This window comes from Notolabrus celidotus, chromosome 9 (assembly GCF_009762535.1).
Source record: "Notolabrus celidotus isolate fNotCel1 chromosome 9, fNotCel1.pri, whole genome shotgun sequence".
Lineage (NCBI taxonomy): Eukaryota > Metazoa > Chordata > Actinopteri > Labriformes > Labridae > Notolabrus > Notolabrus celidotus.
In genome coordinates this window covers 21933847-21946113 of record NC_048280.1, presented here as the reverse complement: position 1 = coordinate 21946113, position 12267 = coordinate 21933847, and the positions used below count along the sequence as shown (strand labels likewise).

Genomic DNA, 12267 nt, shown 5'->3' with positions numbered 1-12267 from the left:
ATTCCATTAAAACCCACTTGTTTAGTGCCCTTCTTCACATTATTGTTTTCAAGCCTTCAGCGAATCATACAAAGTGCAGGCTGCTCTCAATAAGCCAACCATATTTGTCCCTGCTTTCTCAATAGAAGGTGCCAGGAATATGTTCGTATCCTTGAGCTTTTCAAGAGTGATTCACAAAGGCCATTGTGGCCACTCAGATGGGAACAGGGAAAAAATAACGGCAATCATAATACACATTCTCAAGTACCATGAAGTATATTCTTCCCTGTGATTTAACTGAACCCAAGATTTAGAGAAAATGAACACAGACACTTACACACCTACAGAGTTAAGACCCAACTCTCAATAAAATTTGTTAAAAACATTCGATTTGTGTCGTAACTTCCTTACTACCTACAAGGACAGGAGACAGGGGTATAAAAAAGCAACATTCACAAAATGGAAGTATAACCCAAACACAAATGTGCAGGTGTACACAGACCCACATGCACAAACCCCCCACACCTAGAACATAATTACATGATAGCATGCAGATGCACATCCCTGGCTGACAGTGTGTATAAATTCAGAAAGAGATATGATCTGGTGAGGAGCTGCTCTTAATAAATATTAACAAACGCCAATCCCAAGTAGCCTCAATCCCCACAAGCACCTCCAGTGCCAGTCAGCGCCTCAGCCAAGCTATCTCGCGTCACTACAGAGCCTCTCTCCCTGCTGAATAGGCTGCTGCATTCTCTAAGAAAGAGTTCAAAGAGCCAGAAAGGGCGAGACGAGGGGGTAGCGCTGGGGGTGAATGTGCCTGCTATACATGTTCTAACTCAATTCTTTTTTATCTATAAGGAGCTGCCGACATCGTCATATGGGGAAATTAGTGGAAGTGAAATTCAAATCGGCGCTATCAGAAAGGGGTTACAGGGTGTTTGAACAGAATTTCACAACCCTGACTTCACCCCTCTGGTCGATTGTTAGGGAATAAATTGCATGTGTGTATGCAGAGGGGTTGGAATGAAGGCTTTTGATGTCCTGCAAAACATGGGTTGCCTGTGCATAGATTTGAAAATTACTGATACCATATGGAAATTTAATGATGAATTTTTAAAAGGGTATTAAACAAGTCCTGATCACATGATTTTTCTGAGTATGCCCACAATTACTCAGCCCAGACAAACACACTTAGATGGTCTCAAAAACAGCTGCAACGTGTTCACATGATGCATACTCAAAAGTAACTAAATGCCACACATACATGCATACACACACTATTACATAGCAGGAAATAAACATATGAACAAATCATGATTAGGCTGAAAGGTGTAAACGCAGTGCATCAAACTGCACCATATGCAAAGAGTTTTGCAGCATTGTTGTTTCTGAATTGGAGTCAGGTGCATAAAAAAGAAGTAAATACCAAAATACAGTAAATATCAAAAAGTTTAAGAATGGTGGTGCCTCAAAAGTAGTAAGTGTAAATGTAAAATAAGTGGATTACAGTTTTTGGTTATTTTGAGAAAATCCAGCACACACTCACATACAGTGATATGCACGTGGGGACATGACCCACCCACTCCCCTGTAGACTCACTGAGGTGTGTTAGTAAGGTTTAAAGCCTGTATTGTTCCTGACCAGCCAACCTGTCTAGCATATTTCCCAGTCTCACTGCTCACCCCATTACACTTGGAAAACTGCAGGAAAATGGGGAAAGACAAGAAAAGAGAAAAACGTCGAGGGGAAGTGGACACTGGAGAGTAAGGGGAAAAAGGGTAAGGGGGAGGGAGAAGAGGGAGAAAAAAATAGAGGGCTGAGACCCATCACATCTGTCTCGGTACAATGTCAGAGCCTGCCTTTGAGTCGGTGGGGTTAAAAGAGGAGGCAGATCTTGCCGTGAACGCTGTTAAATGGTTCAGTGGTTTGACAGTGGCTGATGCTACAGACAGCGCCGCTCCCCTGGGAGCCCGCACAGTCTCCCAGGCATGGCTCTTATCAAAATATACCTACCGCCTGCCTCTGCTGCAGAAATAAACAATAACACAGCAGGGAGGGAGGGAGAGATCTAAGGAGTCATTCGGTGCTTATGGAAATAGAATCACTTTCTCTTTTTACCACTGTCATAATTGTCTTGACAATTATGGGCGTAGCGTACAGTATAGACAGTAAAGTGTGAAAGCAGATTATGCATTAATGTTCAAGCTTTGGCTCTTAAGGAGCCACGGGCGTTTGGGTGGTGGATAGTGAGCTTTTTTTTGGGGTGGGGGGGCTTAAAACAGGAACAACATAAAAATGTAATCCCAGTTGTAGCCCTCAAAGCTGAGTTGCAGCTGATAGTCAAACACACACACATTCACACACTTAAAACCAGCACAGGCAAAACTGCTCCATTTTACCATCATTACACAGCACGGGTCCCCTGCTCCCTTTGGAGCCGTGTTCTGCCTCCGGTGCTACATTTGACGGTTTGTTGAGCGGCACGTAGGTGTGTAGCCTCCGCCGCGTTACGTGATCAAACAGCCCAACTGACGCATGGCCAATTATCCTGGCTGCCTCCTCTCATCTCACATTTAAGGAGAGGGAAAGTAAAAACCAGAGGAGGAGATGGGAAGAGAGAGATGGAGAGAGGGAGAGGGGGTGTGAAAAGATGCGAGGCTGGTGGTGTGTTTATCGAAGAATGGCAGATGTAAGAGCACTCCTCTCCCAGATCCGCAGGGAAGCTGACATGTGCACCATTTTTGAAAAAAATAAACAATGGCTCACACACTTTACACTTTTTTTTGTTTGTTTTGAATCTTTACCCTCAGCAAGCTGTAAATAGGCCAGTATGAAACAAACAAAGAGAATATGTGGGGAATTAAGAATCAAAAGTGACACGGCATGTGAAGGTCTGGGCTCTTCTCGTCACAGCATAACATCACAGTGACACATTCTGCTATTTGGGCAAATACTAAAAGTATTCCTTAAAATTCTTTTCTGTCCAAAATATCCACTTTGCAATGAGTAAAGGTCGACGAAATGTTGAACCTTGCTTCAAAATATGCCTGTATCACTCCATCACACTTAGAAGGTCAAGACTAATCAATTTCCCTTCTCCACTGTGAGGTCCTGAGGATGAAGCAGTAGCTGCTGCTCAGCCTCTTCTCATCTTTTACTGAACTTTATTTTGTCTTCTTTCTTTTTGAAAGAACTTGTATTAAGATGACAGCAGACAATTCAAAGTATTCTCCAAGATGGCATCGTGCTTATTGACTCAGGTTCAAGGTGTAGGATCGAATTAAATGTGGCTTACACACACTGTTGACAGACCTTGGATTTGGCACGGACATTTCCTTGGACCAGGACTCGTCACAGTCATAGATAAACTATGTGGTAAATAGTGTTTAGAAGTAGCTTCAAAAAGAACCTTGGCCCTGGAAGTGCTGCTCCTCTCTTTTTGTTGGAGAGGAGGAAATTGAGGCAGACAGGAAAGAGGGCGGTAAAAAGAAAGCAATTACAATGGGAACAGCAGTTACTGACAATCTCTTACTGAGGCCTTGGCTCTGGTGCAGATCACTAAACACTGCAGCTGGAGAGTAACAGAAAAGTTAAAATGGTAAGAGAAAATTGTTAGCCTTTATTTGGTAACAGTAAGAAGCAGGAGGAGAGAGATGAAATTCAGATAAAGGGGGCAAACAAGCTGTAGCGGACATCTGAATAAACTGAGAGAACAAATTTACACACATTAGGAGAGCGACAAAGAAAATAAATGAACAGAAAGAGAAAAATGGATTGAAAAATAAAAGTAAGACTACTTACCTACGGTTGCCCGGGACCTGGCTGAGTATTTCTTGATCTTGCTGCTGAGTGTGGTGTTGTCCCTCAGGGCTGTTTCACATTCTCTATCCATCATGGAGGCCAGTTCACGGGCCACGGTGCTGAGGTAGGCTGCGTTAATGAAACTCAGGATGGTGTGTGGTTCAGCTAGTTTTGAAAGGACGTGGAGCTCCTCTGTCAGGGCCTGGGTCAGAGCTGAGACCGCAGAATGGAAGCCAACAGCCAGTCTGTCAAATCCGCTCTCACCGCCTGGGCTCGAGCTCAGAGCAGATAGCAGGAGAACCAGCACAGATTGGCTTCTCAGAGCCTGCGAGGTAGAAATCAAAGTAACATAATGCTGTAAAATCATAGTTTTACTTTGTGAGATAATAAAGAGTGAGCATATGGTTATGCAAATTAGAATCCTGACAGGGTGAGCAAGACCCCAATATGACCACCTGGTAAAATACTGACATACATACATGTAATATGGATAAGCTATAAAATAATGTCATGTTTCACATGACTGTTTCATTTTCAATAGTTTAGCACACCTGGTAATGCATGAGCACTTCAGACTCCGGGTAAAGGAAAAACAGCTGCTGCAGACAGTAGACCCGTTCAGAGATGGACAGAGTGGAAAGTTGTCTGTGTGCATAATGTTCTGTGCTGTGAGGAGACAGCCGCCCCAGCAGGTGGCGACGCAGCTGGAGACGGACATCATCCCAAACTTCTTGGATCTAAGGGGAATGAAGGAAAACTTAAAAAACACACTGGTAATCTACAACAGCACATTGAGATGGTATCTGTATAATCTCTTACAGAGAACAGTGGCCTTACTGGGGTAAGAACTTGTTTCTTTTGGCATATAAACTAAAACAAAAAAGTTTACATTATTACCTCTAATGAGGCGTCATCTCTGACTGTGTGCACAAGGTTGATGGAGGAGGTATTCATTTGAGGATGAAGAGAAGAGGATGAGGAGGAGAGGGAAGAAGGGGTACAAGGAAAGCAGACACCGCATTGGGAAGACAGATTCAGCAGGAGATGGAGCACTACCTCCTCCTTCCCCTCCTCGTCAGACCTCAGGTACTGTTGCTGAGTGGAACAGAGAGAACAGAGAAGTTAACAATGAACCTACCTGACATGAAGAGCTGTGGACAATGCAGACAGAATATTTATTTTTGGGGGGATAACAAAAATGCAGAACCGACCCTACAAGTCAGAGTATGAAGTCCTCACACAAAGGTTCAGATAAGATTTCACTGCCAAGTCCATTTATTTAGTCACAGGGCTATCTACTTCCATCTGCAGGTGTTTTTAATAAACAGTGCTGCAGATGCACTGATAGACTAATGTTGGCAATGAAATGTTGTGCAATTAAGTTGGACACTGAGGATACGTATTAATATCAGAGCACACTGATAAAACCATTAATATCAATGTTGAAGCCATCAGTAATCAGTTTTATTTTATTGTCCAGGAAATATTCAAAACTAATAGTATAGTTATTATCATTATTGTCATCAGGCAGTGTCATGTTACCCTGATATATTACCACAGCTCTGAAGAAGTCCATGAGTTCTTGATCTCCTGTGGAAACAGGCCTGAGACTGTTGTGCCCTCTGAGGTTGAACCACTGCAGGCACTCTGAGGGGCTCGGCGGACGCTCGCCTGTACGGGAGTCTCCCATTTTGCCCTGGAGCTCCTTCAGCTTCTGTTCAATGCTACGAGAATGAGATAATCATTGTGTGAGCCTCGAAGCTAAGGACAATGAAACAATATCCATGACAAAGCACATTGTCAGAAAGGAGTAAAACATGAAGACAGGCATAGTTTTCAACCTAATGTTGTCTGAACTTCTCAGTGTTTCTAAACAGAAACAGACAGATTTTAGCATATGACTTGCTGGGATTAGAGCTGGTCCATTCTGTATTCCCCTACATGTCATGTTTACCAGCACTCAGCTCCTCTTATTCATCTTAACAGCTTCATAACCCTGTAGTGATTGAAAAAGTATTTGACTGCTAAGATCTGTCGACACAGTGTCTTTATTTTTGATAGAAGACTGTCAAAAGATTAAGCACACCTAATTCATTCAAACATATCCAAAAACACTGCTGCTGTAACACAAGAGTCAGACACTCACAGAGACATCGTGTCGAAGATACACGTGGACCAACACACTCCATCATGTTTAGCTCTCCCTCACTCTAATTCAGTGTCCGCACCGAGAGACGACAGATACAGAAGCATCAACAGTAATGAACACAGACATCGATATATCAGAGTGTGTGAGTGTGTGCTAAGCATCTGGCGTGAAGTGGTGCTACAAGCAGGCAACTGAGACACACACTACTTGCTGCTCACGTCTAACTCTTCCCCCTGACACACACACACACACACACAAACACAGCTCTTTTGATTTTAACAGACTGCATCAGCTATTCCGTTTCCCCTTTAATATGACGGATTAGAAATGACATCTTTGAGCTCGACATGTTTAGTCATTTCCATGCAAATCAATGCATATATATTTGGCCATGTAAGGCAGTGTGTGAGTATGTGTGGGGGTGTGATTGTGTGAATAGACTTACATACCTGCTTAATTAAACATGTTATGGTGTTGTGAACGCTGCCATTGTGTTAATGTTATTGTGTGTTCACTGTCTGGATTGTGTACGTGGTAGAACATACAGTAAAAGTCATTGAATATTTCTATTCTCTTCATATTTAATCAAACATTTAAATAAATAATCAATGGATATAACAATATTAATTAGCCACAGACCTTTATACTTGTATGTATTTTGTTTGCATACATGGTTCAGGGCCAAAGTGCCGTTTCCCCGTCAGACAGCTCATCTCTTGCTGCAGGTCTATAAACTGCCTCCTGCCTGCTCCTGGGCCATGAACGCATCCAGATGTCTCACAATGGCAACACATTAAATAACCGTTCAATCTGACACACTTTGCTTTCAGAGGGGAAAAACGCAGGGGGATAAAATGTTATAGACTGTTACAAAACCGTTATCCTCTAGGTTCAACTCTCTCTCTCTCTCTCTCTCTCTCTCTCTCTCTCTCTCTCTCTCTCTCTCTCTCTCTCTCTCTCTCTCTCTCTCTCTCTCTCTCTCTCTCTCTCTCTCTCTCTCTCTCTCTCTCTCTCTCTCTCTCTCTCTCTCTCTCTCTCTCTCTCTCTCTCTCTCTCTCTCAGACTAGATGATGTCTTTCACTTTTAGTCTCTTGACACCCACTTGCTCGCTGACAGAAACCTTAATTGTAAAAAAAAAAAAAAGTATTGTAAAGTACAGATCTACCAAACTCTCATTGAAGGCCTTTATCACCTTCTTAAATGACCCTCAGTGTGTATGTGTGTATGTGTGTATGTGTGTATGTGTCTCTTTTTCTGTATAACTTGACTGAGCATTTTATGGAAACAATTCTGCCTAAATTTGTAACAGATTGTGTGAGTTCTTAACTATGCTCGCTTAAAGCTTATATGTTGTAAAACATAGTTTCAGCAAGGTCAAAGCATAACCACTATGGCTCAGGGTTGGCTGAAGGCATGGTGTAAAATGAATAGACACCACTTACACAACACAGGAACATTTGTTTGTTCTTGTGCCTTTGCCCCTCTGAGGTGAACATTGATTTTTTTCAATAAAAACATAAAAAGAAGACAAGTTTTTTTTGTTTTTTTTTTAGAGAAATCAAACCAAATTCCCAAAGGAAACCAATGAAGTAACTTTGACACTTCAGAAAGAATATGAAATTATTACATACAGAGTGGTATCAGCCATTAATCAAGTATTAACGATGAGTAGAGGTATTTTAACACACTATATTAGGATAAGGAGAAAGCCCACTGATGAAAAAGGAGTTACTTTGAGTTATATCAAACACTATTCATCCTACTGACACATACTATGTATTTGTATATGTAAACATATGTGTGTACATGTATGAATGTATGGGTGGATATTTAGTTTGTATTGCTCTGGTGTATTCAATGGTTTTAACAAATGGAAAATGATAAAATTAAAGGTTAAAAAAAAGACTGTTTTTGAGAAATGTTAAAAAAAAAAGGTGATTTCCGTCACATGCCATGTTGTGTAATGACATCTCACGGTGGATTAAATGGCAGCACAGAGCACTGTATGCGTGTTTATGGTGCGTCATAAAATATGGATGTTCGTTCTGGGCTCCACCCCAGGACTTCACACAGACAGCAGGTTTCAAATGGGCTTCCATCTGTAGCTCACTTTTCACTGACTCTCTAAAGTTCATTAAAAACAGGAAACATAAGTGGACTATATTTGGGACATGAACTAGATGGCTTATCTCCTGTTAAAATCAGAGGTTACTTTAATCTTCCTAGGACTTACACCTCGACCACATGAGTAATAGGAAATTGTTGAGTAATTTGTTAATTCACTTTTTGCCACTATGTGGATGAAACACACAGAGATTGTTGGCTTGATAGCAACATTTATGATGCAACGGACAAGAGTCAGAATGTTTTTCCTCCTGACCACTTTACATAATCCCCCTTCACCTTCATACAGCAAAATAATAACCTGTAATGGCTTCAGCAGCAGCACTTGCCTGTTCAGGTATATTTTCAAGTCTTTCCTCCCTAGTTTTTCCTCCCTCTGTTTCTCCTTGTTCTTTCTCTCTCTTCGAAACTCTTACTTTCCTGATTTTCTTTACGCTCGTCTTTCAATTACCCCTCCTTAGGGCCTTGTGCTGTAAGTTATAAAGTCAACGTGGATGGTCTGTGTCAAGAAGTCCATCTAGCTCTCTACAATGTTGCGACCTTTTGCCCGCTGGTGTAAAAGCTACCTGCAGCCTAATCAACTTGTGCAGGATTAGCTCCAAACCTGATGACTTCCACCACCTCCAGCAGCTCAGACTTAGAGCAAAAAGACAGAAAGAAGAATGAGGAAAGAGGAAAACGTGCAGAAAACAGGAGGAGTCGCAGGAAATAAAACCACTCCAGTTCCCGAGTAAAGGCGACAATGGACAAACCTGTAATGGCAAAAACGCCGGAGCAGAACTCAACAAAAGAGCCGCAGAATGAGAACAGAGGCAGGGGAAACCAGGAGGAAAGGATTCTTTAGGCCTCTTGACAAACATGTCAATCATCTTACTTTAACTGACACACACACATCCACTCACACACTCTCACTTTCACCGCCGAGGTGAAATCTAATTGTTTTTCAGACTGGTCTAGCTTGACAGTCGACACTGCAACCGTGCCCCCCCCAACCTTCCCCACCGCTGAGAGAAAAAGGGAACAACCGGAGGTCTTTTATTAGATATGATGGCACATTTCACAGCTCCCTGACTTACAGAAACCCAATCCCGCGATTAGTCAGCGCTTTGACGTTATCTTAAGTTCCTTGTCAGAATTAATTTAGTGTGGGTGGGCTGCTGTGGGGCTGTCTGTCTGTCGCACTCCGCTCCCTTCTGCTCGCCTACAGGAGGTGGGGGTGGGGGGGGTGGGGGGGGGGGGGGGGGTTGGAGGCAACGGGGGCAGGCAGGAAGATCCCTTTCAAATAAGCCCTAGCTCCAGTCAGTGCCAAACCGGCCGCCTGAGAACTAAATATCTCCTTCGTCAAAGGGCCCCATTCTGCGAGGGGGAAAGGGAGTGAATGGGTTTCAATGAACAGGCTGAAAACAGATCCCGTCCTGTCCCGGCTTGTTGCCCACTTAGTGCCCTGAGCAACCCCCCCAAGCCCGGCCAATGATACCGGAGAGCAGATACAGCTGATATACTAACTTAACACACGTGTCACGCATAGCTAAACACAAAATTAACAACAGACTGCAGGAAACACACATCAGTATTTGTGTGCAAAGAAAAGAAACCTTGCACGATATTGTACTCGTGTGCAAAACCCTGATTATCACAAGCACTCACACACAAGCAGAATCAAATTTAGAAATACTGATACTGAAGCCTGATCAAGATTGGCAGGCCACTAGTGAAAGCCATTTGTTCTGCCAGTGTGAAACTAGAGGCCAGTGTGCAGTCTCCAGGCCTGTGCTGACACTTCATTAGAGGTCTTTTCCTGGTGGCCCAGCACTCTGTAGTCCCAAACTCTGCACCACTCTCCACTGTCCCATCTGATGAAAACTGATGGATTACAGCATTTCAATTTGGGGGAGCCAGCTCTGTTGTCAGCCTATCTTAATCTCCTGCAATTAGGAGGCAGCTCTTAGGCAAATCTATGACATCTGAGAACTGGGAGCTGGCCAGTCACTGTGTTTGAAGCCCTTCACGGATGTGTGCAGCTCTGTCTCCTCCATCTCTCAGCTTCCCTTTCCTCTCCTTCACTTCCGTAATTTGTCCCAGACACTGATAAGTCAATTAGACGGCAGGTGAATGAGCTGTGGATATGTGTGTATCAGGGGGATGTATATGTCTGCAGCCCACCCTAGTTGAGGCAAAATCATAGGCCTTGCTGTATTTTGTTAGCCTAGATACCTGTCCCGAAGTGGTCTGGGAGGAAGTTGGCTGTGGACTGACAGACACCGACCAGTGGTCCCCCACAGCGAGAGGAGGATTGCCTTATTTTTAGCCCCATTCTCCATTATCTGGATGCTTTGTTCTCATAATGGTTATCCCTCTCCCATCTGCAGGAACACAAAATAACCCTTTAATGCTTAGAAAGCAGAAAAATGGCCCGGCCTTCGGTAATAAGCCTTGAATTACCTACCCAAGGGTTTTCGTTTCAAGATGTGGAATCTTCAATTATTATGTTCCCATTTAGAAAGAGGAAGGAAAGAAAGAGAGAGAGGGAGAGAAAAGGAGAGGGAGGGTGGGAGGCACAGAGGGAGAGAGCGAGAGAGAGAGAGATAGAGAGATACAGAGAGAGAGAGAGAGAGAGAGAGAGAGAGAGAGAGAGAGAGAGTGGCGAAGGGATGAGTCCCAGACACTAATGGTGCCAGAGTGAGGCTTTGTTCACTTGCTACATTTAGTCTGTCCTTCATCATCTGCCCTCAGCCTCACAACGCCAAAAACGATAAAAGACCTGAAATATAGATTTTTCTTTTTCTTCTCCCCCCAATGTGTCTCTCCTTTATCACTCTATTTGTGCTCTCCAACTATCCCTGTCTGCCATCAATGACAGATGTCTAAATTTCAGGCTTCAGGACACAAAATGTAATCTGAGTTGTTCCACTGCATTTTTCAACGAGATTCCTGTAATTAACACGATTCAACAACCACAAAATTATTTTTGAGTTCATATTATTAAACACTTGACCACACATGTCAGAACCACTGATAGATGTTTTCTTCAGTTTGACCATGACCTTTCTGATTACAATCTAACTGAGGACTAAATATGTATCCACAAGCAATTTCATTAGAGTGAAAGGCTGCATCAATGTAAAATACATCAAACTTAAAAGGCATGGACTACATCTACTTGTGACACACTAGGTTATAAACAGAAAACAGGTTCAGGCTTGACCTACACAACCATAAAGTACTTAGTCCGAAATACAAAAGTGCATGTTTCAAATGCTAACATTTCTGAATTAAAAAGGAAGCCATTCAGCTGCATAAACTTAACTTTTTAGAGTCAGTCATCAGACTTTAAGTTAAGTTTTATAGACAGACACCTTTATTAGATAGGACAACTGGCTGAAGAGTGACAGTAAATGTGGGGAGTAGAGCGCATGGGGAGACAAGCAGCAAAGAGTCAAGAGTCAAACCAGCAAAGGACAATGGCCTCTGTTCATAATAAAAATAATAATAATACATTGATTTATATAGCACCTTTTAAAAACATGTTTAAAAAGTGCTTCACAGAGTGCAAGACATAGCGAGTGAATACACTAAAGCACATGACAAAGGTAAAGAGAGCTAAAATGAGTTAAGTAAAAACAATAATAAAAACCATGCAGAAATTAAATGTCAGTGATGAGTTAAGATATAAAAGCACATTTAAAAAAAGTGTGTTTTTGAAAGACATTTAAAAGAGGACAAGGATGTGGCTTGCCTGATCTCCTCCGTCAGGTCATTCCAGAGTGATGGGGCCCTGACTACAAAGGCCCGGTCGCCTCTGTTTATTAACTTCGCCCTTGGGAGTTCCAAGAGGGACCTGTTCGTGGAGCATTAAGCCACACTGGCGCCCCAAGTTATCATATTTTTAACATTAGTTTTTGATGAAATGATACAGCTACAGATATAGCTAAGTGTTATATATTTTTTGTGATTTATCCTCACATTTCAACCTGTCCTTAGTCTTTGTTCTGCAGTTAGAACACATGCTCCGTTAGACATAAGGATAAGAAAAGCATCTCAAAGCTATGTTAATCAGGTTTCTTTGAACCCTTTTGCATCATATTAGGAAATAAGATGTGGCTCGTATTACTTATTTTTGAAAGTTGAAAACAAATCCCTTTATTTGTTAAAGTAAGAGCTTTGATGAAGATACAACGCTACAATGACTTTAGGTAAAAGTTTCTTTTGAA

General features: G+C 42.4%; 1 protein-coding gene across 6 annotated transcripts in view; it reads right to left on the bottom strand.

The window, feature by feature from the left end:
• The window catches only part of kiaa0825 (KIAA0825 ortholog), a 123789-nt gene that overhangs the window by 106850 nt on the left and 4672 nt on the right, over window positions 1–12267 (bottom strand). For all 6 annotated transcript variants that reach the window (XR_004632363.1, XM_034691307.1, XM_034691308.1 and 3 more), the window contains exons 3-6: window positions 5339–5507; window positions 4681–4878; window positions 4335–4520; window positions 3784–4108 (exon numbers count right to left, since the gene is read on the bottom strand). Coding sequence is in view for 5 of the 6 variants with exons in the window: in XM_034691307.1 (XP_034547198.1) it covers window positions 3784–4108; window positions 4335–4520; window positions 4681–4878; window positions 5339–5507 (878 nt within the window). In the remaining variant the exon portion in view is untranslated. The remainder of the gene's footprint in view (window positions 1–3783; window positions 4109–4334; window positions 4521–4680; window positions 4879–5338; window positions 5508–12267) is intronic.